At 36.0% G+C, this 27,831-nt stretch overlaps 2 protein-coding genes across 6 annotated transcripts in view; one reads left to right on the forward strand and one right to left on the reverse strand.

Annotated features, from left to right (window-relative positions):
• On the reverse strand, positions 1-24,587 carry LOC128206691 (uncharacterized). 2 transcript variants are annotated; one of them, XM_052909304.1, is made up of 10 exons: positions 24,526-24,587; positions 18,709-18,907; positions 14,797-14,903; positions 13,837-13,979; positions 12,052-12,156; positions 11,316-11,423; positions 10,686-10,818; positions 7,532-7,607; positions 5,338-5,516; positions 1-2,684 (listed from the first exon to the last, which is right to left on the reverse strand). In XM_052909304.1, the coding sequence occupies exons 2-10, from the start codon at positions 18,868-18,870 to the stop codon at positions 2,051-2,053; spliced, it is 1,647 nt and encodes a 548-aa protein (XP_052765264.1). In that variant the 5' UTR covers positions 18,871-18,907; positions 24,526-24,587; the 3' UTR covers positions 1-2,050. The 2 variants fall into 2 exon arrangements, with proteins under 2 accessions (XP_052765264.1, XP_052765265.1); XM_052909305.1 differs by lacking the exon at positions 24,526-24,587 and adding an exon at positions 24,413-24,511.
• A 184-nt stretch (positions 24,588-24,771) lies between these two features.
• The window catches only part of LOC128205615 (uncharacterized), a 66,979-nt gene continuing 63,919 nt past the window's right edge, over positions 24,772-27,831 (forward strand). For 2 of the 4 annotated variants that reach the window (XM_052907365.1, XM_052907369.1), the window contains exon 1: positions 24,792-25,090. The gene's annotated coding sequence lies outside the window, so the exon portion shown is untranslated. Of the gene's footprint in view, positions 25,091-27,831 lie in introns of all 4 variants that reach the window. The other 2 variants (XM_052907367.1, XM_052907368.1) reach the window with 2 other exon arrangements.

Genomic DNA, 27,831 nt, shown 5'->3' on the forward strand with positions numbered 1-27,831 from the left:
TGTCTTTTGATTCTTTATTACATAAATATTGCACTGTTTTTCTAAATGTTACATCGTCAGCACAATAAATCCTGTGGAGGGAAAATAATTTAGTTGCGAAATGTTACACCTCTTAAGCAGGCCATTGTAGTTAGCTTAGAAAACATTTGACAAAAAACTTTTCATTCAATTTTACACATGATGGGTGCCAAATGTTTGTTTTTTTAATTCAATTTTCTATTTCTTTAAATCACTTAACAGTCTTCACTGGACATTTTTGCAGAAGGCGATGTCACAAATAAAAGTGAAACACATTAAGAAAACAAGCTGAACAGTACATTTTTTTGTCAACATTAAACCCTTAATGTCCTCCTGTGAATGCAGTACACTTAATAACTCTTGGATTTGGGTTGATGTACATACATGTACCTCATAGGGAGATTAAAACCAAAATAATGAGGTGAATACCACATAGCAATTTACAAACCACATCACGAGGTATACATAATGAGGTGAATACCACATAGCAATTTACAAACCACATCATGAGGTATACATAATAAGGTGAATACCACATAGCAAGTTACAAACCACATCATGAGGTATACATAATCAGGTGAATACCACATAGCAATTTACAAACCACATCATGAGGTATACATAATAAGGTGAATACCACATAGCAAGTTACAAACCACATTGACAGGTACATACCACAAAGCGAGGTACATACCTCATAGAAAGGTTTATACCATCGTGAGGTAAATACCACATAGAGATGTTCTGTTCTTTTTTCAGAAGATGCATTATTTCATGAGTAATTTAGTAATGAGCCTAAACATTCAAGCAAATGCAGTGTGATATGCAGTATCTTCCCCCCATGAGTATTGAACTCTTTTTCTAACTTGAGGTATTCAGCCAGACACATACAAGGCTGAGTAAAAAAAGTTCTTGGACAGGATAACAATGACTATGACCATTAATAAAGATATTTCTGGCTTCATGATAATGATTATCAGTTATCCATAAAAAACACTACCAGTACACCCTTGCTGGGTACAAAACAATTTAATCACACAAAATTGGTTTTCCTTAGGTCATAAAGTATATTAAGATATCCATTACACATTCAATTATCTTCCTTCTTTCATTATATAACTGTTTACATAATTCACGTTGATTAAATTCTTCAATAGAAGCCTACATTCAAATCAGTATTCTATGCATTTGATGAAAAATCCATCTTAGGTTAAGCCCTATTAATGTGAAAGGGACTAGACACCAGATGATACAAACCCAAGAAAAAATAAAATTGTCAAAAACTTCCATAAAAAGTGCTATCATAATGAACAACATGTATCATTTGAAGTTCGCGTTTTTTTCCAATTCGAAATTTGTTCGTTTGTCTACCAGGTAAATACCAGTAAATTTAAAAATAACGTTGGTATATGTATCTGTACTTAACACTCGACTTTCACATACTAACTATACACACAATAAACTGGGAATCGTTTTTTAACCTGGTAAACTCAGCTGAGATTGCGACAAATTTATACTTTTAACCATGTACTGTATTATGCTTGCTCATATTGACAAAACTTGGCTTGTCTTGAGGAAATACTGTATTTGCCATTTTTTGGACCATCTGGGTTCTAGTCCCTTTAAACTATAGCCAGACATCATAACAATACTAGCACCATTTGTTTACTTGTCATCAATTTGTCAAACATCATCAACAGTCCTTCAATTTATATAAAATTACACCAACAGTATTGTATATTTACAACTTAATATATCTGTACAGTCTTTCAATTAAGCAGTTTTAACTTTAAACCTCAGTCATATTCTGGATCAAACATAATAAATATTCTGGGTCAAACCTCATGAATATTCTGGGTCAAATCAAACCTCATGAATATTCAGGAATAAACCTCATGAATATTCAGGGTTAAACCTTATGAATATTCTGTGTCAAACCTCATTAATATTGTGGGTCAAAGACTATCAAAATGTTGGGTCCAATATCATCAAAATTGGTCTGCTTTCTTCACCTTATAGCACTGTCAAAATTTCAATCAAAGAAGTCCACAAGATCAACCATGATTGCCACAGAGGGAGGTAAAATGTTCACAGAAATGTCTTCTCTACCAAGCTCCTTCATAGCATTCATTATCTTCCCTTCCATTTCCTGGTTGCCAAAGTTAAGATTCTCCAAGAACTCATCTAAGTTGAGCCTATCTACACTCGAGAGCCTGAGCCACTGCATTACAGGTATGTGTGCACAAGCTCGTGCTAACGACAGATGACTGTCCAGCTGTAAATTGTTCCCTGACAGATCTAGACCCTTTAAACTTGTGAGCTTTGGTAGTGTCTGTAGGAAATCTCCCATTCCTGAGTCTGTCAAGTGATTTTGAGCAAGATTTAGCACCGTCACATTTGGGAAATGTTTTACCATTTTCAGAACATCACTTGGAGTTAAATTGTCACTCCCAAACAAAGAAAAATGGCACAACTTTGAAATGTTCAATTCTCGTATGCTAGCTGCATGTTTTGATTGTTCTAAACTACTGAGATCACTTTGGTCCAAATCACAGCTACGAATACCGAGAAACTGTAGTGGGTTTTGTACAGCATCAAGAATTTCCCCAAGGCACCCGACAAGGTAATTTGATGCAAGGTTTAGTCGTCGGAGACTTGTAAGACATCTGAAATAAAAAAATGAATGCCATCAAATTAAAATATAGGTAAAATTCTGTATTTGTCCTTTCAGACCTATAACGTGGGGCTGTTAAACACTTGTACAACGTGGGGCTGTTAAACACTTGTACAAAGTGGGGCTGTTGAACACTTGTACAACGTGGGGCAGTAAGACACTCATATACTGTGGAGCTGTAAGTCCCTTGTACAATGCTGGTCTGTTTAACACTTGTATAATGTGCCGCTGTTAGACACTTATATGCCGTGGGGCTGTAAGACTCTTGTAGAATGCTGGGCTGTTAAACACTTGTATAATGTGCGGCTGTTAGACACTTGTACAACGTGGGCCTGTTAAACACTTGTATAACGTGGGGCTGTTAGACACTTGTATAACGTAGGGCTTTTAAACACATGTACAATGTGGGGCTGTTAAACTTATGTATAACGTGCGGCTGTTAGACACTTATATGCCGTGGGGCTGTAAGACACTCATATACTGTGGGGCTGTAAGACCCTTGTACAATGCTGGTCTGTTAAACACTTGTATCACGTGCCGCTGTTAGACACTTATATGCCGTGGGGCTGTAAGACTCTTGTATAATATGGGGCTGTAAGACCCTTGTATAATATGGGGCTGGTAAACATAAGTATGCCGTATGCTGTTAGACACTTGTATCACGTGCGGCTGTTAGACACTTATATGCCGTGGGGCTGTAAGACCCTTGTACAATGCTGGGCTGTTAGACACTTGTATAACATGGGGCTGTAAGACCCTTGTATAATATGGGGCTGTTAAACACGTTTATGCCGTGGGGCTGTTAGACATTTGTATATCATGGGGCTGTTAAACACTTGTATAATATGGGGCTGTTAGACACTTGTATAACGTGGGGCTGTAAGACCCTTGTATAATATGGGGCTGTTAGACACTTGTATAACGTGGGGCTGTAAGACCCTTGTATAATATGGGGCTGTTAAACACGTTTATGCCGTGGGGCTGTTAGACATTTGTATATCATGGGGCTGTTAAACACTTGTATAATATGGGGCTGTTAGACACTTGTATAACGTGGGGCTGTAAGACCCTTGTATAATATGGGGCTGTTAAACACGTTTATGCCGTGGGGCTGTTAGACATTTGTATATCATGGGGCTGTTAAACACTTGTATAATATGGGGCTGTTAGACACTTGTATAACGTGGGGCTGTAAGACCCTTGTATAATATGGGGCTGTTAAACACGTTTATGCCGTGTGGCTGTTAGACATTTGTATATCATGGGGCTGTTAAACACTTGTATAATTTGGGGCTGTTAGACACTTGTATAATGTGGTAACACTTATAGGAGCTGTTAAGACACTTGTATACAGTGGGGCTGTTAAAGTGACACTCTTATTCAAAATCAGTGCATACACATGTGTAAGAAACATCAATTTTGACTGATAAACCTTTAACTAATTACTTAATAATGAATTTATGAAAAATATCAATTACTGATTACACGATTGTAACCGTGTATTTAATAGTAGAAAGAGCAAAATGATTGGTGAATGCTTTAAGATTTACTGTGGTCTACTATAGTCTCATTAGGTAGAAATAGCGTGTTTTATGCTAATTCTTTCAAATTAAACTCGGTATCCTTTATAAGAACAATTGTTTTCGACATTTATTCATCCCTTTTGGAATATTAAAACAATTGTGTTAATTGTGGTAAATCTTATTTTGGAGTAAGAGTGCATCTTTAAACGCATGTATGATGTGGTGCTGTTAGACATTTGTATGTATGTCATGGGGCTGTTAGAGACCTGTATAATGTGCAGCTGTCTGACGCATTTATGCTGTGGTGCTTTTAGACATGTGTATGCCATTGGGTTGTTAGACACATATATGCTGTTAGGCTGAAATAAATGTATATGCTGTGACGCTGTTAGGAACTGTATGCCATGGGGCAGGGTGAGTGTTTCTCTGATTAAGTATCTTATTTGTGTAGCTTCCATCAGTTCTAACTAGTAATTGGGCAGAAAACAATTTTTTTATTTCAATTAACCGTAAACTTGATCATGACCTCAACCCCCTCAAAAGTAATCCCAAGGTAGCTCTTCACAAAAGCTAGCTACACACCAATGTTTCACGCAATGGAAACCATTTATCTATTTTTAGTAACAATTAGCTTGACCCCACCCCCTCAAAATCAATCCCAAGCTACCTCTACATCAGCTACCTACACACTTATTTTGATTTCTATTTCTTAATGCTAGCTTAAGTTATTGGGCAGAGACCAATGTTTGTCACATGCCCGCCGTCCAACAACATCCCCATTCTAATAACCTGGCTTTTGTTGAAAACCTGGTTAATAAAAGCTGTGAGAAGCAGGAATATGTGTGAAGTAAGTTGATTGAAAAGCACTAAAGTGGGAAATAGGTTGTGTGAAATGAGAATGTGTGCAGCAAAAGTTGTGTGAAGTAAAAATTGTGTGTAGTTGGAATATGTGTGGCATTTGAAGTTATGTGAAGCAGAAATTGTGCAAATAGTAGCCTAAAGTAATGTCATTAGAAATTCTACTCAAATAAGATTGATTTCCAGTGAATTAGAACATGAACTTCAGTACAGAAACAGAATCTTCAGAAATGTTTGCATAAAATCATAATTTTTTTATTTTACTTGAGCGTATTTGATAGACGAGCTCGAGTGGAAGTGCGGGCCCGTGTCTTGCCTTCTTGGAGATAGATGTTACAGTCTTGGAGGTCAAGAGCTGTAAGGCGAGTAAACCGGCAGAGATCATCAATCACTAACCACAGAATCCCTTCTTCAAGCTGCTGCAGTGAGAGGCCCTCAAGTGTCTGTGGGTAGAAAAGATAAACCTCTAGTGTCTGTGGGTAGGATAGATAAACCTCTAGTGTCTGTGGGTAGAATAGATAAACCTCTAGTGTCTGTGGGGAGAATAGATAAACCTTAGTGTCTGTGGGGAGAATATACCAACCTCTAGTGTCTGTGGGGAGAATATACCAACCTCTAGTGGCTGTGGGGAGAATATACCAACCTCTAGTGGCTGTGGGGAGAATATACCAACCTCTAGTGGCCGTGGGGAGAATATACCAACCTCTAGTGGCTGTGGGGAGAATATACCAACCTCTAGTGGCTGTGGGGAGAATAGTGTCTGTGGGGAGAATATACCAACCTCTAGTGGCTGTGGGGAGAATATACCAACCTCTATTGGCTGTGGGGAGAATATACCAACCTCTAGTGGCTGTGGGGAGAATATACCAACCTCTAGAGGCTGTGGGGAGAATATACCAACCTCTAGTGTCTGTGGGGAGAATAGATAAACCTTAGTGTCTGTGGGGAGAATATACCAACCTCTAGTGACTTTGGGGAGAATAGATCAACCTCCAGCGGCTGTGGGGAGAATATACCAACCTCTAGTGACTTTGGGGAGAATAGATAAACCTCTAGTGGCTGTGGGGAGAATATACCAACCTCTAGTGGCTGTGGGGAGAATAGATCAACGTCTAGTGGCTGTGGGGAGAATATACCAACCTCTAGTGACTGTGGGGAGAATAGATAAACCTCTAGTGGCTGTGGGGAGAATATACCAACCTCTAGTGGCTGTGGGGAGGATAGATTAACCTCTAGTGGCTGTGGGGAGAATAGATCAACTTCTAGTGGCTGTGGGGAGAATATACCAACCTCTAGTGGCTGTGTGGAGGATAGATAAACCTCTAGTGGCTGTGGGGAGAATATACCAACCTCTAGAGACTGTGGGGAGAATAGATAAACCTCTAGTGGCTGTGGGGAGAATAGATAAACCTCTAGTGGCTGTGGGGAGAATATACCAACCTCTAGTGACTGTGAGGAGAATAGATAAACCTCTAGTGGCTGTGGGGAGGTTAGATCAACCTCTAGTGGCTGTGGGGAGGATAGATAAACCTCTAGTGGCTGTGGGGAGAATATACCAACCTCTAGTGACTTTGGGGAGAATAGATAAACCTCTAGTGGCTGTGGGGAGAATATACCAACCTCTAGTGACTGTGAGGAGAATAGATCAACCTCTAGTGGCTGTGGGGAGGATAGATCAACCTCTAGTGGCTGTGGGGAGGATAGATAAACCTCTAGTGGCTGTGGGGAGAATATACCAACCTCTAGTGACTGTGGGGAGAATAGATAAACCTCTAGTGGCTGTGGGGAAGATAGATAAACCTCTAGTGGCCGTTGGGAGGATAGATCAACCTCTAGTGGCTGTGGGGAGAATAGACCAACCTCTAGTGGCTGTGGGGAGAATAGACCAACCTCTAGTGGCTGTGTGAAGAATAGACCAACCTCTAGTGGCTGTGGGGAGGATAGATCAACCTCTAGTGGCTGTGTGGAGAACAGATGAACCTCTAGTGGCTGTTGGGAGAATAGATCAACTTCTAGTGGCTGTGTGGAGAATAGATAAACCTCTAGTTGCTGTGTGGAGAATAGATAAACCTCTAGTGGCTGTGGGGAGAATAGATCAACTTCTAGAGGCTGTGTGGAGGATAGATAAACCTCTAGTGGCTGTGTGGAGAATAGATAAACCTCTAGTGGCTGTGTGGAGAATAGATAAACCTCTAGTGGCTGTGTGGAGAATAGATAAACCTCTAGTGGCTGTGGGGAGAATAGATCAACTTCTAGTGGCTGTGTGGAGAATAGATAAACCTCTAGTGGCTGTGGGGTGAATAGATAAACCTTGCGAAGTAGCACCACATTCCTTTTTATTTCAGCTTGGCATCTTTTGATGTAAAAATGTTTCTGACATTGAGAAATATATGAAACCATCAATCAATAATATTTGCAGACCAAGATAGAAATATTAAGCATGTATCAGGCTATATACCTCTGCATTCTGTCCTTTGAGCACAACAAAAGGGGCAAGTGAATCTGTGATGATGTCACCATCAATGATCTCTGACCTGAAATACAATGCATATACATGTTCATTTATAATTGCATATTCTTTTACAGGAGTTATTTATGTCACATTAAAATATTTATATTTACACCCCAACTTCCATTCCTTAAAGGAACTGCTTTTCAGCTATTGTGAATATTTTCAGATGAATGCAACATCTTCAGATATGTTTGAATCACGAATCATCGCTAACCATCGTTCAACATTTAAAAGTGATTTGAAGTGATTGATTTTTCCCTTGCGTTGTTGTGATGCAATCTGATAAAGAGTTTCTGGTTATGGTCGGGTCATTTATTTAGAGAATAGGCCAGGAAGAATTACTGTAAGGTTTTCTTAAATGAAATATTTTTTTTAACAATTCTGGAATGAAACAATTAACTATTAGTGTAAATATAAGTTATGAATTGCCTGATTGATGTCATTATCGGGGATATGAATGTAGTTAGGCTGGTTAAAGTATGCATGGAGTTCCAGCCCCACTGTGTTCATACCCCGATAATGACATCAGTCCTGCAATTTATTCCTTAAATGTTATAGATGACATTAAAAAATTTTTCTCATGTTCAATGCTCAATGCTCCGTGCTGTGCTTTTTCAACAAATACTAGAAGAATAGTTGTTTTGTTGCAAAATAACTTTATCTCTTCACTGCATCACAAAGATCAATTCCTGCCAAAAACATGTTTCCAAATTGCAGACTGACAGTGTGTATTCTTCCATTAAGATCTTTTCTTGGAATGAATGTTTTGATGAAAAACTATTAACCATTATTCATATCAATATTACTTATTTTTTTGTTTGAATTATGAGATATTAAAACAACATTGAACAAGAGGCCTATACTCTACTGGCATGTCTTGTATATTCTATCCAAAACATGTACTTGGGTAAAAGGAAACATACTAATAGTACATTTTGCTAGTTCATGGGCAACATTATTACAGTCTTGTAACATACAACATGCAATGCGAACATGAGACTGGATTGATTACAGAAATGATGCCAATTCATGGCCCATAATCCAGTCATGCAAGGGCGAATCACGCTGGATTTCGAAAAAACAGAGGTCTTATCAATATTAAACTACTGCCTAAGTTTAGTGAAGATCGGATGATAAATGGAGGCTCTTTGGGTTTACGGGCTGTATTATAGCAATTTTGACAATTTTAAGGGTTTGATCGAGATACAATCGAAACTGAAGACTTAAATGCGTTTGGAAGCAATTGTTCACAGGGCAAACATCCTCAAGCTTGCAAAATACAGCAAGTGGAAAGATCTGGTAAAGTTTGGTAGAAATCGCATGAAAAATGTAAGAGGATTTGCGAAGAAATCAATTTTAAATGTAAAATAAGCAAAGGGCAATAACTATTTCAAAAATGGTCAAATCGCAAAAGCCAGACAATATGCGCTGCTTCACTTTATGATCATCAATATGAAAAACGTAAGAGGAGTTGCGAAGAAACCAATTTTAAATGGAAAATAAGCCAAGGGCAATAACTCTTTCAAAAATGGTTGAATCGGGAAAGCCCGGCAATATGCGCTTTTCAAGGCGGGGGATAAAAATATGCGAGTGCCTTTATAAACAGTTAAATTCAAACCCTGTACATATTCATCTACTTGCAAACCTGTAAAGAAATTTTGAAACTTTATCTTTAGTGGGACTATAGCTCTAGTTACCTCAACTCAAAATGTGGTCCTGTAATAAATTTATCATAAAATGAATTTATTTTGTATTGCCATCAAATTTTGATTTTAATGTATTTAATTTGACATGCTAAATATATCATCATGTGAAAGACTCATTTTTTTCCATTTTTCTACTAAATGCTCTATTTCTATCACAACCATGTCTACTTACAACCTACATACATAAAGAGGTGCAATGATTCACTCCTATGCACAAAAAACTGGTTTTAAACTCGCCAATTTGATACAGAAACCCCCAAAACTCGCTTCTATATGCATATTAAACATGTATGCCACAAAATGACCCATTATATCCGCACTTTAAACATGTTGACTTTTGAAACGGGGCATGCAATTGGTTAATAGTTAATCTGGCATCCAATCAATAATAGAGTTTCATTCTTACTAGCCTAGTAACATGGTGTCTCCCTCATTTGAAGATGCTCCTAAAAAACTATAATCAAGAGTGTGTGCACATTTAAGGCCCTGCACAGATTGATACAAAGAGCAACATGTAAAACTTATATCGATGACATAAGTTATCCAAGTACGGCAGCTTGACTAATCTCCTGATGCAGCATTTAAAAGAGAAACACTCAAATCTTAAAATTCGACATGTACAGAAAAACACCACACATTTATAACAGACACTATCTGTCGATAGAATTTAAATGAATATTTAAATATTATCAACAGATAGTTTCTGTTATAATATCTGATGTTTTATTTGTTATTTAACTTTGTAAACAGAAAGTTTTGTTAATCAAAATTTGTTCTTGATGAACACTTCTCTAGTTTTTCATAACTGCAATGATTTAACAACCTTTAGATAAAAAACTTAATATTAAATAGCAACAATAGGTAAATAAAACATGAATTGAAGCAAAAATAATCGAATCGACATGTTTTTATATCGGAATCTGATCAAATCGAGCTTAAAGTGAATTGTTGCAGCTCTACATACATACTTAATTTTGGTATCTGAATGAGATTACCTTAAGTTTAATCATTTTCAAGTGCTTATTGACCAATCAAATTGAAGGAAAGGACAAACATGTAACCATACATGTTTTTTTCAGTCCAACAAGGGGCATAACTCAACTAGAATTGTGTTGATAAAACACAGATGCCCCTACTTCGTATTCTCATCTGGTCATCAATTTCAAGTACTCAAGTTTTTTTTGGTCCAAAATGGGGCATTACTAAAAAATTAATGAAGCAAGAGTTATGGGCCTTGCTATACTCGCGGTATTGTTACTGTTAACATACAACAATAAAGTACACAGTTTCATGTGAATATCCTGAACAGTTTTCAAATTTTGACCAGGATATAGGGTTTTGCACGCTGATGACGACACCAATAACATAAATCATATAGCTCAAAAGCATCCTACCTGATATGAATGTTTCCCACTGTAACATGGAGAGGAGTAATGTCCCTGAGGCAGTTGACGATCATGTAGTCGAGGAAGAACATGCTCTGGGTTGTGAAATATACATCATCCAGCTTGATCTCCAGTCTCTGACCTGAAACAAACATAGTATTAGAGGATGGAGTGGTCTAGTGGTATAAGTGTCTGCCTATAAAAATTAGTACTAACTAAATATGCCAAGACATTTAGCTCACATTCATGGATTTTTTTGGGCCATTTTTTGATGATGACTTAGGGACAATGACCCCTTCTTGAAAAAATGATTTTTGCACCTTAAAATTGAACTTACGGAAAAAGATTCAAAATCTACTTTAAGTCTAACGGATAAAAGCAAGAGCTACATTGAACTATTAATGTTTTTTTTCAAGCAGATCAAAGAAAAACACTCTTTTAAATACAAAACAGAAACTTAAAAATTAACAGTCTACACAAACCATGCTCATCTTATATGCTGTTACACGTAAATACAAAATGTCTGCGTAAAACTTTACCAGCATGTATGATTATTCCAAATTGTGGTAAAGAAAGATTAACGATATACACATCTACAAAAATAACATCATTTAAATCATTATTTTGTAATTTCCCTACCTCTTGGAAGTTTTATTCTGCTGGTAGCGAAGCGGATGACATCATTGTCTAACCTCTCCGCAAGAATCTTTGGAATTATTTCGAATGAAAGCTTCACTTGGTCTAGACCTGCAAGAACAAAGTCAGAAATAGCTAAAGCTGTACCAATTAAACCTTTTGTTGTATGGGTATTTGGTGGAGAAAAATTGGAAACAGCGTTTAAAAGCAGGAGAGGGTGAAGGCGAAAGCAATTTTTCCTTTATTTAGTATCTAAAATGATAACCATGAACAAGAACTTAAAAAGATAGTGGCGCTTGCTTTATATTTTTTTTTATCATTTACTTAAAAAAGATTCAATAAATTTATAGAATGAAACATCAATTTGCTGTGGCCTAAATCAGGATTATTTACATGTTGCAATCTGCTATTAAGCTGCTACATCAGACAGCAACAAGCAAACAGACACACTAAGCACTGACCATTATCTGAATAATCTGTTTAAAGATTGTGACTTGACTATTTACATTTCATGATATTAATTATTAAGTATAAGGTGAACGGATTCAGAGTTTTTTCCATCCAATTTCTTAATATTTGACACAATTAAAATTGGGCATCACTTTAAAATCATATATATTTCCAATTTTTACAGTGAGTCCAGGACTTTCTTTTTCAAAGTTTGCTATAATTTCACCCAATTGCAACTTATGCAAAATCTGAGAAAAACCTTCTAGTTTCAAGTTATTCTTCAAGTTACCGGCAGTTTTGGCCACAGTTTTTGCCAGGGTTTTAGGTTTGAGTTTGGATTTCGTGAGGGACAACAGCGGCCAGGCCTGGATCATCTGTCTCACCAGGCTGGTGTCTGAAAATATGAGCATGAATTATTGACGAAAAGTGTAACATCGGGTGTTGGATTAGAAGTTAGTAGCATGATAATTATGTGTCATGAAAGTATAATGGTAGAATGAAAATCTTACATGTACAATATTGCCACTAAATGCAGTAATAATTTTAAGTATTCTAATCTCCTTTAACTTATTTAGAATAGTGGTGTTGAGGTGAAATTGTCAGTTTGCAGGCCCTGCGTTAATCAGTTAACCTATTCACTTAAAGCAATGATCTTACAATGCTTCAATGACTTGAAATGCTAAGTTTATTTGCAAACAGTAGCATGACTTGACTAAACTTCCTACTTCAGTCCGTGTACAGTCATGAAGTTTTCAACAAGGCCTTTTATGAAATCCAGAACTTAAGAACCCAGAGAGAATTGAACAAGTGCAGGGCTTGCAAAAGGTTGTTCTTATTCAGACATCTGAGAGAAACAAGTAACTCACTACTTCATTTTGAAATACATACATTGAACATTTTGCTGTATTGTTTATTTTTGAGAAACGCTAATTTTAACTTCTAGCAAAAAGGACTTAAGCAGTATGATGTTGGTGAAGTTCAGAAATTTCAATTTCAGGCCTTTGTTCCGCCAGTAAGGCTCTCCAGCACGTATAAATTGACAAGGTTTTATGCAGTATGATGTTGTTGAAGGCTGTCCAGCATGTAATAACTGACAAGGACTTACGCACTATGATGTTGGTGGAGGCTGTCCAGCATGTAATAACTGACAAGGACTTACGCAGTATGATGTTGATGGAGGCTGTCCAGCATGTAATAACTGACAGGGACTTACGCAGTATGATGTTGATGGAGCCTGTCCAGCATGTAATAACTGACAAGGAATTACGCAGTATGATGTTGATGGAGGCTGTCCAGCATGTAATAACTGGCAAGGAATTACGCAGTATGATGTTGATGGAGGCTGTCCAGCATGTAATAACTGGCAAGGAATTACGCAGTATGATGTTGATGGAGGCTGTCCAGCATGTAATAACTGGCAAGGACTTACGCGGTATGATGTTGATGGAGGCTGTCCAGCATGTCATAACTGACAAGGACTTACGCGGTATGATGTTGATGGAGGCTGTCCAGCATGTAATAACTGACAAGGACTTACGCGGTATGATGTTGATGGAGGCTGTCCAGCATGTAATAACTGACAAGGACTTACGCGGTATGATGTTGATGGAGGCTGTCCAGCATGTAATAACTGACAAGGACTTACGCAGTATGATGTTGATGGAGGCTGTCCAGCATGTAATAACTGACAAGGACTTACGCGGTATGATGTTGATGGAGGCTGTCCAGCATGTAATAACTGACAAGGAATTACCCAGTATGATGTTGATGGAGCCTGTCCAGCATGTAATAACTGACAAGGAATTACGCAGTATGATGTTGATGGAGCCTGTCCAGCATGTAATAACTGACAAGGAATTACGCAGTATGATGTTGATGGAGGCTGTCCAGCATGTAATAACTGACAAGGACTTACGCAGTATGATGTTGGTGGAGGCTGTCCAGCATGTAATAACTGTCAAGGACTTACCGGTATGATGTTGATGGAGCCTGTTCAGCATGTAATAACCGACAAAGACTTATGCAGTATGATGTCGATGGAGGCTGTCCAGCATGTAATAACTGTAGTACTTACGCAATATGATGTTGGTGAAGTCCAGACACGTAAGTTTGCATGCCTTTGTTCTGCCAGTCAGGCCATCCAGCACAAAATAATTGATCCCTGCCATTTCATCCTCGAAAACCTCAGCCTCCTCTGTGTTCAAAATGTCACTGAACCTGACAACAAAAACAGTTTTATTAAACACGTGCAAAAGTATGCAATTAGCTTTTATGCTATTTTGTAAATGGTTTCTTACAATATTTATATTCGACTGCATTCCCTAGGCACAATGAGAGCCATCCTCGGCACCCCAGCATATCATAACCTATATGATACCCTGGGCAAATCAGCTGTAAAATATTCATACTCATTAATAATTTATAAGGTGAAATCCAGCCGCTTGATTGGTTGCATGAGACACACCTCATGCGGTGCAGATGGCCGAGAAGTTACGGATGTAATCTTGGTTCCAATGAGATCACGGCTTTCAAATCGTTTTAGGCAGGATATTGTTAAATATGTCGATAGCTCTTCACAAAGGAAATTCTTTTCTTTTTGTTATCAGCTATTTCATTGGTCGGAAAATGCGTATGAATATTCAAGATTTACAAAGTTTCACTTGCCAATTTGCCCAGGGTATCATATAGGTTATGATATGCTGGGGTGCCTAGGATGATTGAGAGCATGCATTGGAACCTTACAAGAACTAGAGGAAAGTTATCGCTAAAATCACTGAATTGGGAGTCAGAACCAGCACTGAGAAATTTTGCTCATTTTTACAGAATCTTTCCATTGGAATCTGTCAAGATATCTGAGCCAAGCAATGTCTAGTATAAGGCTTAGTCTGAGCCAAGCAATGTCTAGAATAAGGCTTAGTCTGAGCCAAGCAATGTCTAGAATAAGGCTTAGTCTGAGCCAAGCAATGTCTAGAATAAGGCTTAGTCGGGGAATATCCTGTAGATAACATTTTCTTACTAACATGATCATATTTACCTGAGTGTCTGGAATGGCCAATTGGCAATAAGCGTGATGACCGCCCAGGCCTGATCATTGAGAATGGCGAGCTTGAGTATGTGGGGCAGTAGATGTCGGGGAATATCCTGCAGAAAACAACATGTCCTCGTTTTGTTAACTTATTAATTTGAATATCTAGAATTAATACACAACAGCAGTTGTATATTCAAAGCTTATATTAAGAACAATCACATGAAGGTACTGGTTGGAGAGCAGTAGCCGGCAGTTTTTGCATGTTTTTGAAGATTTTCTCGGTAGATCGAAATGTAACAGAAATAATTCTTACATTTTATTAAACTAGGGGTTGAGGTCTTCTAACTTTACAATATTAAAATTTGTCTCGTCACAAAGCGCGTGCCAATTTGGGCCACAAAAGGGGTAATCAATTAGTGCCAATTTATGGATATTGAGAAGCAGTATCCGGCAGTTTTATTTCAATACCGCTCCTTGACTATAAATCCGATATTTATCAGAGTTTTTTTTTCAGACTCACATAAAAATACAACCTTTCACAAATAATAGGTTAGAAATTTAGTTCATATTAACTAAATGGTAAATTTCACAGTCAATGTAAAGAGGGGAAAAAGAAACACAAAACGAGATTGAAAATAATAAATTTTAACTTAATTCAATTTCATTTTAAATAAATATGTTAACAAACAAACGTAAATTAATAAATAAATAAATAAATAAATAAACAAACAAACAAACAAACAAACAAACAAACAAACAAACAAACAAACAAAAAAACAAACAAAAAAACAAACAAACAAACAAACAAACAAACAAATAAATAAATAGGATGGGATGGGATGGGATAGGATGGGATGGGATTGGATGAAAAAATAATAAATAAGTTCATAACTAAATAAATAAATGGTTTCACAGTTTTACAAATAAAAGCAAGTACATGAATAAGATTGTTTTATAAAAGTAAGTTACAAATAAAACAACACAACAGTTATAACGGTACCAGGCACATGATTAATATAATCAGTCTATTCTTCTAAGCCCAAGCAAAACACACAAAACCATTCTGCCCCTACTTAAAGACTCGCCCTTTGATCATACTGTTCAGCCGGACACAGACACTCAAATTGATACCATCCACTCGATGCACATTCATTCCCTCTGTCACACCCATACCACTCAACACCCTCTTTATCATCATTCACTCTACCACGGACACCACACACTCCACACGTGTACTTCCTCTCAGCCAAACGCCCAAATCGCTCCTTCTCCGCATGCTCTCTCTTCTTCTGCATCTTTTCCTCATCCCTCTTTCTTCTCTTCACAAGCCTCTCTTCCTCCTCCTCAAGCCTTCTCTTTAGCTTTTCCTCATGCTGTTTTGCACGTTCCTCATTTGCACTTATACTGCAGGTAACTTACGATCATCAATATCAAATTTGGTTTTCGGAAAACGTTTTATCAACATCTGGACTTTGAAGATATCAGGCTGGATTTAAACTGATATTATTTCATGCAATTAATAATACTGCCAAAGTAAATAAATGCATGATTTTATAGTAGTCCCATAATAGTTCATAACTTATTTTTTATACGTTCATCAATAGTTTTCATTCAAATATGAAAATTTACATTATTTTGCCTTCACCTTTTATCATTGTTCATTATAAATTTCATCTAACAAGGAATGAATGCATTGTCGACTTTTGAATAAGTTAATTACGGCTTGTTAAGTATAATTTCCCCATGGAGCGCCTCTATTGAACAGGGAAGTAATACTGGTAACCAAGCGCTGGAGTAGTCTCGCTTTAACAACGCGTCTAAAACCATATCATGGCAACAGAAAATTTTGAATATGTGTCAATATTGTTTGAAAGCGATTGACGGGCAAAATAAAAATATCATTTCAACAGGTTTTTAAAAAAAATACATTTTGCTGTGATTCATCAACGAATAATCATTCATAACCAACACTTGACTGTCGGTAAATGCCAGTGCTAAAATTAGATATGCAAATTATTTAATTGCGCATGCGAAGTAACATTCACGTGAGCATCCCCCACGAGAAAGTTGGCGAAATTTTTGACATTTCCAATATTTTTTGTGAACAAAATGTTAAAACTTACGCTTTGTGTTGGATTCGATGCAAATAGTGTTGCTTGGATATGGTTCTTTTCGACCATTCTCACCTTCTTCAAGAAGATTTATAAAAACACGAATAAAAAGTGATTGCCGGCTACTGCTTTCCGCCGGCTACTGCTCTCCAACCAGTATTGACAATTTAAAATGGTAAGTGCAAGTCAATATTTTTCATGTAACTAAATATTTCAATATTTTATTCTTATATAATTTTTGTTATACATTTACACACCATTAATTGTTGTTGGGAACCAGATAAAAAAAATGGATTAATGATAATTCAGATTAACAATTCTTAAAAAATTACAGCGTTCGCGAATAATTGCTGACGTAAATTATAAATAGGTCTCGAAGACTGCAAAGTTGGATACACGTTACCAACATGTTGAATTTGTTTGTTTGACCTCTAGAGAGAAAATTGACCTATATGTTCCATCTGTTTGGTATGCCAAACGCTTAAGCTATCTGTGTCTTAGACTTCACTTCACCCTCCACTTCTTTTACGGCGTCCTACTTCCCCTGGAAGCTTTTCCAAATGTGGCACCGCTTCCCACCCTTCCCTTTTACTCCTGATCCAGATATCCTATCAGATTGGTTACCGGGTATCTCTGGATTGTTCATTAGCGGGTCATGTGTGTAATGTGGCTATCAAATTTGTTGAAATAGATATTTCAAATGATAATATTTGAAGCTGTAAACCAGCTATCATATAAAAACTCCTCCACCCCCAAAAATCATCCAATATCTGACATCAATGTTTGTTGCAAATGTGTACTCAATGCCATTCTTTTACAAGTGCTTTATGACAATGTGCTTCATTATCACCTCAACCAATTCCGGAGTGCTATGGCAGTATGGTGTGAAAACTACGAGGTTCGAAACAAGGATGAAAAAGTAAGTGTGAAATTTATGCCAAATTTGGACTTCAAAATAGCGATATTTTGGAAAAGCGATTTCGGATTATTGATAGAATTTCAATTAAATAAAACATAAATTCAAAAAGCTATAATTTCGGATAATCCGTGTTGGGATAAATGATGTTAAAATGAATTTTGACTTTGATGAGTTCTCAGCTTTTTTAAGAAAAACATCATTATAATTATCATGATAAACAATTTTTCATTTTGTAAAAACAAGTTTAAGTTTTTTGCTAAATGAATTCAGATCCTTTGAGCTGGTTACGCTTGGAAGAGTTTCCAAGTAGTACCCTTAACCCTTTAGCACATAGACAAGTGGCCAGATCACACCTCCCAGTCATAGCCAACTTACTGATATTTATTTGTATAGGCCCTTTAATGGCATACTGGAAAAGTGCAAATATATATACCAGTATGACCTTTATATCAGTATTACTCGCAATAATTGTGGCCAAATTTTTTCCATGTGAATATATTTTTTACAGATCATTAAATTATCTAATGAATGGTTTCAATGATAATATATACAATTATTTAATGTCACCTGCAAATGCGTTTCAAAGATGGACTCGTACCATTACTTTAAAATTTCATAACTTCATTGAATTAATCGATCAAAAAGTGCTGAGATCTAAATTTTATTACCCCATCTTAAATAAAGACCCATTTCCAGATTAAAAAGATGAAGATTGATGTTCCAGTGTATAATACACAGAATTATGGTAGTCTATTGGACTATGTGTTTACATGCGCTAATGGGCAATGTCGGCCAAACTCATATACATGCGATTAAGGGTTAAAAAGCCAAGCATTTGGTGTGAGACCTAATGTTTCTATTATTCATGGTTAAATACATGTATCACACCTGCATTCCATCTTCCAGTTTAGCTGAGTGCCAATTGAGCGTGACAGCTGCAAGATCCGCCAGGGTGGAAACTTGTCGTGCTTGCGGCCCTTGAGTCTTCTTGGATTTTGATCTGTTTAGCTGAAGCGTGTCATAGTGGGGACGATCCAATGCCTTAAACATCCTGCCTCAGTGATTGTGCTCACTATGTGCTGGTGTTCTGAAAATGAAGTAGGTATTAAGTTTTATGTACAGTGAGAACTATTATTCTCGCTTTAACTGGTCTTGAATCATAATTCAATTGGCATCATCATTCATCTTGCAGTACTGGCTGAGCTGTATTAGTGATGACAAGTTAATCTCCCATTTCTCAATGTTGAGATGTTGTTGTAGTTTGTATACTATATAGATCATAGTACAACATGACCTATATGCCCCACTTTGTTAGAAACATGTTGTTAATTGAATAAAGATGGTTTAATAGTAGTACATATTTTATGAGTCTCAGAAGAGAAACATTTTAAACTTTGAACTGCAGTCAAAGTTTCATGAGAATGCTGACTGTGACCTTGAACTTTGATCAACTGACACTGCACCCACACTTTTCGCCCCAAATGTGAAAATAAGATTTCCTATTTTATGTTATATTTTTTTTCCTCAAAAAATTGGTTGTTAAAGTCTTAAAGAAACAAACTTAATCACATCTTTTTTTTTAAAGCACTCTTGTTCATTTCTAAGCAAAAATGGAATTCCCACTTTTAGTTAAAATGATACATTGTTCCAAATCAGAAAGGCATATAGCTAGGCAGCATCAAAGTGATACACATAATCTGATTATTTGATAGGGACATGATGTCCATGTTCACATAGTGAAAGGCAGAAACTAGAACTATAAACCTAAGTTATGAGCGACTTATTACAGCTACGAATCATGGAGGGAGTCTGATTCCAAAAAAGAGAAAACGGGATGTGTGTAAACAAGTCAAGAACAAAAGCATTGCTGTTGGGCTATCTCTTCCATGATGTGGTCAATTTGTACTAGCTTTCCAAGTTTAACATTAATGTAGATTTATTTTTAATGTTTACTGCAACTTAAAAATGTCACAAAAATAATTATATAATGTGTTTGTTGAAGTTCTTAAGCTACTGTTGGGCTTACTAAATTGCCACAGGGTAAACATCATAAAAAAGAAGCCAGGCTGGCATTTTAGAATGACTACTGGTGGGCTGGTTTATAGTCATTTAGTACCCTGACCGTTTCGTACTCTCAGACTTTTGAAAAATACATTGAATGTATAAAATCGGGCACATTCAAGAGATAATAAATAATCAAAATAACACAATTATATATATATAATTTAACATATATATAATTTAACATAAGCATAAAATGAAAAAAAAATGTTCAACACAAAATCACATGAAAGTCGTACATAAAAAAAAAATAACAGCACATTGAAAAAGGTGTCAACACACTATCACATTAGACTCATACATGAATAATAACACCTCAATTTCCATTCCTTAAATTAACTGCCTTCCGGCAATTGCTGTTATCATTCGATGAACGCAACATCTTCGGATATGTTCGGATCAGGAATCATCGCATAACAATATACATGATTTTTTTTATCTTGTTATTGTTTGTATTGTGTCCCGTAACATATAAAGTAACATTTTGGAAAGAGTTAATTTATGATATGTTAAATGTACTGTTGCCATAAGTGTTTCAATTTTATGTCTAAAAGTGATTTCAAGTGGTTGATCTTTTCCCGCGTTATTGTGACGTCATTTGATAAAATGTTTCTGGTTACAGTCATGTCTTTCTATTTACAGAATGGGTATAAGGAAGGATAACTGAATGTTTTTTATTAAATGAATAAAAGTATTTTTTTAACAATTCTTGAATGAAATAATGAACTTATGGTGTATATAAGTAATGAATTGCAGGATTGATGTCAGTATCGGGGATATGAAGGCAATTGGGCTGGTCAAAGTATGTGTGGAGTCCTTTTGACCAGCCCAATTGCGTTCATACACCGATAATGACATCAATCCCGCAATTCATTTCTTAAATAATAACAGCCACATTGAAAAATACAAAAAAACTATTTACTGTGCACTCCCTACTTAGTGATAATTATTCAAATGTTCAAAGAACTTAATTATATGCTTATTTGCCATATTTTTATGTGCTGTTAATTCATATTACTCAAGATGTGTGAAATTCTTTAAAAATTTGTTCCACTTGGATTACATAGGATTTAAACTTTTTTTTAATAAACAATATCAGTAATAATATCAAAATGGTAGTGAAATAAATAAGTAGTAAAAAATAAGTGAAGATCAAGGAATAACATTTATGGAACTTTATGCTGAATGTAAGTAAAAATGAAAAAATCTTCATAGTTCCATAGTTAGTTCTACTTTCATTGGTATGTGACTGATTTTGATTGAACTAAAACACAAAAATTATATAAGATGAGTTAACACAACAAGAGGCACATCAGTGCCTGTGCTCCACTGGCCAAAAGGTTCAAGCAAAGACCACCTAACGAACATTTTCGTCAAGTTTCATAGAAATACAATCATCAATTTTTGAGGAGAAGTTATTTAAAAAATTTTTTTACTTTAATAGCTCTGGCTGCCATGTTGTGCAGTGGACCGAAATGATTTGGGCAATTTGAGTAAAGGAGCACCAAACAAACATTTCTGTCAAGTTTTATCGAAAAAAGGTCATCGGTTTCGACGACAAGTCGTATAAAGTTTTTTATATTTTTTAGCTCTGGCAGCCATGGTGTGCAGTGGACTGGAACCATTTAACAAATTTTGGTTAATGACCACCCAAGGAACATTTCTGTCAAGTTTCATCAAAATCTGATCATCGGTTAACATTTAATCTGAATAGATTATGAAGCAAATATCTAACCTGAACAAGAACTGACGAGATAGAATCGACTTGGTGTTTCACTTACACTTTTCGGCCATTTAAGTTACTAAAAATAGCTGTTTCATAAACTTTCAGAATGTCACTTAAACGAAAATTAATGTTCAGTCTATATATACTTTCCTATGTATAAATGTAAGGTTTTTAAATTGATCTTTTGTGAGAACTTTATGCTTATATGTTTACTCATAAATTATTATTGTTTAAAAATTATTTAAAGATGCTATAGGTGAAAAATTAAGACATTATTTTTTTCTATTAAAGGGAGGTAATTCAGTAGTAAAATGTAATCAAAGCTATTAAAGCATGGCATTTCTTTTCTAACCATGTTGATATTATTACAGTCTATTCAAGCAAGATGCCTTTTGTTTTTACATAGTACCCATAGGTTCTGAAAAACAAGGAGCACTATTCCCAACAGAAGGATGTCACTCCCTATCACTGCATGAGCATCATAATAAAGAAATGTTTACTCAAACTGCAAGCTGCTCAATTGAAATAGGTATTTACCTCAAGCATACAGTTTTATAATGTGGCAAAATAGTCGGACTACTAGATTGTCATTCGGACTAGTAAAATATGCCATTATGCTAGTCCAACTGGCTAGTAGGTTAAAATGTTTTTCGTGAAGACTGCGGACGAGAAGTCCTTAAAGGTTTTTCTATTTTTAACTCTCGCAGCCATGTTGTGCAGCGGACCGGAACCATTTGGGCAATTTTGGTTAAAGGGCATCCCGATGAACATTTATGTAAAGTTTCATCAAAATCTGATAATCGGTTTCTGAGAAGTTGTAGTTTAACGTTTTTTTCTATTCTTAGCTCTGGTGCCCATGTTGTGCAGCAGACCAGAACTGTTTGGGCTATTTTGGTTAAGGACTACCCAAGTAACATTTCTGTCAAGTTTCATTGCAATACGATCATCGGTTTCTGAGGAGAAGTCGTTTAAAGGTTTTTCTATTTTTACCTCTGGGGGCCATCTTGTGCAGTGGACCGAAACCATTGAAGCAAATTTGATAAAGGACCATCCAAGGAACATTTCTGTTAAGTTTCATTGCAATACGATCATCGGTTTCTGAGGAGAAGTCGTTTAAAGGTTTTTCTATTTTTACCCCTGGCAGCCATGTTGTGCAGCGGACCGGAACCATTTGAGCAATTTTGGTTAAGGACCACCCAAGGAACAATTCTGTCAAGTTTCATCAAAATCTGCCGAACCGTTTCAGAGGAGATGTCGTTTAAAGATTTTGCTATTTTTAGCTCTGGCGGCCATATTGTGCAATGGACCGGAACCATTTGAGCAATTTTGGTAAAAGACCACCAAAGGAACATTCCTGTGAAGTTTTGTCAAAATCCGCTTATCAGTTTCAGAGGAGATGTCGTTTAAAGTAAAAGTTTATGCACGCACGCACGCACGCACTCACGACGGACAATCTGTGACGACATAAGCTCCATGGCCTTTGGCCAGTGGAGCTAAAAACTTGAATAAGTCTATATTCATCTAAGCATTGTATTTCAGGACTAAAACCAAAATAACATATAGCGTACGAATTTCGTTAAGTTGAAATTTTGACCAAGCATTACATCTTTAAAATACAAGCAAATCTAAAATATTTCACACGTGTAGAATCAGAAAATAGCGAAGTCATTTATAGACTGAGAAATATTTTCATATCTTTTCTGTGAAAAAGTTATTTAGAAATTTACACCATTGGTGACCATGTGAACCCCGTTGAAGTCACTTGGTTCCACACCCTGACATTGCAATTGAGTTATTAAAAATCAAGAATGCCAAATTAAGTAGAAGTTTCCATAGAAGTTGAAGTTTTGATTGAAGTTTTATAAACGAAAAAACAAATCATTCCATCTAAAAATATCAACATGTCTAATTGCAAACTCCTGATGTCTCCTATGAGTGCGGCAATCTCATCGTCCTTCAAGTAAAAACATGCACACGCATGCAAATGACATCAACTGGCGTAAAGGTAAATGAAGTTCGCGATATTGTCGTAGTATGATAGAATATAGATATATTCTTTCTACTTGATAGTCTCCTATCTGAATAAATGAGTGTTTGATATATATCATACCTTATAGCATTTAAATGTTGATTTTTTAGTAAGAAAGCATGATTCACGTGATCACCGCATTTTAAGTACAAGGACATCAGACTCCAGGGCAGCCACGTTTTACACATTTCACTGGGTAAGTCACCGGTGTCAATATAAACATTACTACTCACTACCATGTGAAATTGTTTCATAAAAAAAACTTCCGAAGATTCAAAAAAATATGAAGATGATAAAAAAAATATGAAAATCAACAATTTTATAGTTGGACTCTATAGCAGATTATTAAAAAAATCTCGACATAGGGAGGGGACACCCAGCCCAGCCCAGCCCCACCTCATTACTCAGTCCCGACAAGCCTCCTGGTGGAAACCCTGTTCAGTGATGTAGTTAATTTGTACTGCACAGTTGCAAAGTAAATTAATGTGTGCGAGGGTTTCTGTATGCATAAACAGAACATATTCATTTAAACATAAACTTCAGTTTTTTGTGAAATACTAATAAAAATGTTGCACAAAACATGTAAAGTTTACATTTTATACGATATGTTCTGTTCTGTATGCATGTATGACAGCTACCACAGACGTAAAAGTTGTATCATACAAGTACTTTTTGTAATTTGTAAGTGTTCACTGTCTGTTGTAATCCTAGAAGAATAAAAAAGACTTTATTAAATACAAGTCGCGAAAAATTATGACAAACATTTATACACGTACAATAGTAAGACGTTTTTATCCCACATGACTGTACTCATTGATTGATAAAACTAATTGACCTATTATTTTTTTTTAAAAATGCAGATAAAGTATGATAACAGTGCAGACTTTACCTTATTTTCTACTTTCAGTTTTCTGAAATACAACGCTAAAAGTGATAAATTATTAGACGAAATTGTTTATTATTATACCACGTAATGATCTATTATGTGATACAAATTTGAAAATATTTTTAGTCTTAGCAATAAATTTAAAGTGAAAATTAAGTATTATTTCACTGGCAATATGGTCTCAACTTACTTTTAAATTATATAATCCCAAATAAAATAATTTTCGTTCGTTGTGATTGTATTACTTCGCGGGAAATAGCACCCGACGTTCTGTCAAATAATACAGGAAGGTAGATATGCGAAGTGAGGAACTCAACTGTCCAAAACTAACAATTCGTTCGAAAGGGGATCATGGCAATGCATTAGCTTAAAAAAGTTAAAGCTGTGTTTTTGTTGGAAAATTATAATTTCAAATTTTGCGTATGTCAGGGCCAGTAACCCCGTTATTAGAATTCAACTTTCGTTTTCATAGTTCTACTTATAAATTATCGTTGGGCGTTAATATTATGAGTTATTGGTTGTCAATCATACCTGCCGCTGTATGCTGCGTCTGTTTTTACTAATTAAGGTAGGCTGTCTCTGTTTCATTGGTCAGTTAAAATGATTTAGATCATTGATAAAAAAAAAAAAAATTGTTTGAATTATGCACCAGTCACTTGTAACCACGGCCCCCTGAGGTCTGGGGAATAGCGGGCATTTTGACTTTTGATCCAGCTAATCCTGGCTAAAGTCTCTGCACTGCGGGTAGGAACTGATGGTAAAATCCCTGCCTAATGCCCCCGCACCCCAGGGACCATAGGTAAGGCCCATTCCCCACTATATTAAATGCGAAGATAAAACCACGGCATTCACACGGCACTGCCGGGCTACCAGAAAGGTAAAAACACGGCCCATTTCCCCGGCTATCCCAGGTATACCCTCGGATCTGGGGGGTCGTGGTTATAACTGATTGGTGCATTATTTTAAATAAAAGGCCTAAAATGATAACTGGAGAAGTGGTACCAATACAAAGTCCTACCAGATGAAGTGAAGTCCCCACATATACAGTATAAAGAAGATGTATCCTGTTTACATGTAAGGTGTCAGTGAATTTTTTTCGTTAAATTTACCACCGAAAAACGACTGTTTCCCCTCGCCAAAAATCGTCCAATTTTCCCTAAAATTAGTCATATTTTCCATAAAAAAGGTAATCAATTCCCCTCAGAAATGAATAAAAAATACAGTTATGAATTGTCAGGGTTTTCTTCGGCAATATTTATAGCCTGTTTTCGGCAAAAAGTATCCTTTTTTTCCCATATCTGAATAAAAATTCCCAATCTGGAGTTCTAAAACTTCAAAACAAAATAAGAATAAAAGACGATGAAAATATAAACAAAACAGTTATTTCCCCTACATGCAAGCGTCTATTTACAGAGACATACAATGATGTGATATCCGTGTCATGGTGAAAGATGGATTTTCATTGGTTTATTTAACTACAGTACACTCCACGCGGAACTACCACTTTCCTCGGTGACTCAGAGGCGTTTTTAATTTATCGCGGATTTCCGCCGAGTATGCAACCTTTTATTATTATTTGTTGACCTAATCGCGGAACTCCGCGTTTTGTGCATAGCTACTACAGTACATTGCTTCTGTTAAAACAGTATTAAATAATTAGTTAATTATTTTTTCAAAGTACAGTAAGTTTCTTTTTAAAAACAATTATTGTAAATTTTCATCAGCATCGTCAAACAACTGTTGTTTTTCACATTATGTAATTAAAAGATATACCATAGTGTGTGTTTGTTATTGTCATCTTTCTCTTACTATATTAAGGTGTTGAGAACTTAATTAGATTGGAGTAATGAAGGTGTTGAGAACTTTGTAAGTGTGAATATTTTTCGGTCATTGTTTCTTAATTTGCATTTTACCACTTATTAACACTTATTCATTTATCTGTAGTTATCAATGGTTCCAAACTTATTTATTACGCATATAAGTGTAAATCCTTCATCAAGTAAATTAAAATCCCATTAAGCACCATCTTAAACATGCATTGAAATGAATAACACATTCTATCGGCTTCAGATCAAACAGTCACACTGTGTGACGTCACATAACTCACACTTTTATCCTTGAGGATCTCATGGAGAGCATGTATATTGTTATGCAGGATTAATGTGTCTGAGTGGTGTTTTCGAATGTAATTTAAGTATTGCATTTCCAACTTTAATTCATCACATTAATTAGTTACCTACATCATTGAATGTGTTGACTTTTATTGATGATTCAATAAGTATAACTGTACATAATTGCTTCTTACAGTCTATAAGTGTGGTACAAGTTTGAAAGTTTATTAGCAGATCGTTTTACAAAAATGTCATGTCTTTGTTTTCTTAATCCCTTGATTGCCCTTGTTGTTTATTTAATCCTCCAATAAATATTTCACACTTCCTCTTTCTACATGCAATACATCGTTTAGGATGGGTATTTACTAATTAACTTGTCAACAGTGGTGTATACGGTTAGGTAGATAGATAATCTTCGTCTGTGAAACTTGGTAAGTTACGATTGATGTCCTTTGGATGTCCGAAAATTAGGTATGCGAAATAAATTATTTTTATAAATAATTACGGGTGTAGCAAAAAATATCAAATAAATTAAACAAAATTAGATACAGTGGGAGATTCTTATCGGTTTTCCTCCGAGTTTCGCGGTGTTTTTACCTCCGAGTAACGCTGCGATTGTAATTATACGGTCCACTGATCAGCCTCGGTGGGTGAACAAGTAAAAACGCTGAGGAAAGAGGATTATGATCAATTGGATGTCGCGTCCGCGATGACCAAAATCCGCCGAGGAAAACAGAAAGTGGTAGTTCCGCGTGGAGTGTACTGTATATTTTTTATCCAATCAGAGAGCATGTAACAAATTAAGAGTTAAAAACATTGTGTTAAAAACACGTGTCATTGTCAACAAAAGGATAAATAATTCAAAAGTGACAGTAAATTATTCGGTGCAGGAGGGGATTAAAATAACTTATAGACAATGCTGTTCTTTGTCATGCCTCACCTACATGTTTACATGACATTGACCTTGACATTGCCAATATTGGAAAATGACAGAACTGAGAATTGAAACTGAAAGTAGACAACTGGGTGAACAAAGTATTTATTTATTATAATGATGGTGTATTTACTCTTTGATGAATGCCAAAGGAAACATGTTTTTTGATTGATTGCAAACAAGTCTGACTATTTGGGAATTGAAAAAAAAAATATTGATATATTCATTCCTATCTATGAGTGTGAAAGTCATCATTTTTAATAG

Source organism: Mya arenaria, chromosome 10 (assembly GCF_026914265.1).
Source record: "Mya arenaria isolate MELC-2E11 chromosome 10, ASM2691426v1".
Classification (NCBI taxonomy): Eukaryota; Metazoa; Mollusca; class Bivalvia; order Myida; family Myidae; genus Mya; species Mya arenaria.

Bases quoted from the DNA above. Each gene is read 5' to 3' on its own strand.
- LOC128206691 (XM_052909304.1), bottom strand. From the start codon at position 18,870: ATGTTTAAGGCATTGGATCGTCCCCACTATGACACGCTTCAGCTAAAC. The intron at 11,424-12,051 runs GTAACTTGAAGA...TTGTTCTTGCAG, and splicing joins AACTGTGGCCAAAACTGCCG to GTCTAGACCAAGTGAAGCTT. The intron at 2,685-5,337 runs GTAAAATAAAAA...TTTTTATTTCAG, and splicing joins CGTCTATCAAATACGCTCAA to ATGTCTTACAAGTCTCCGAC.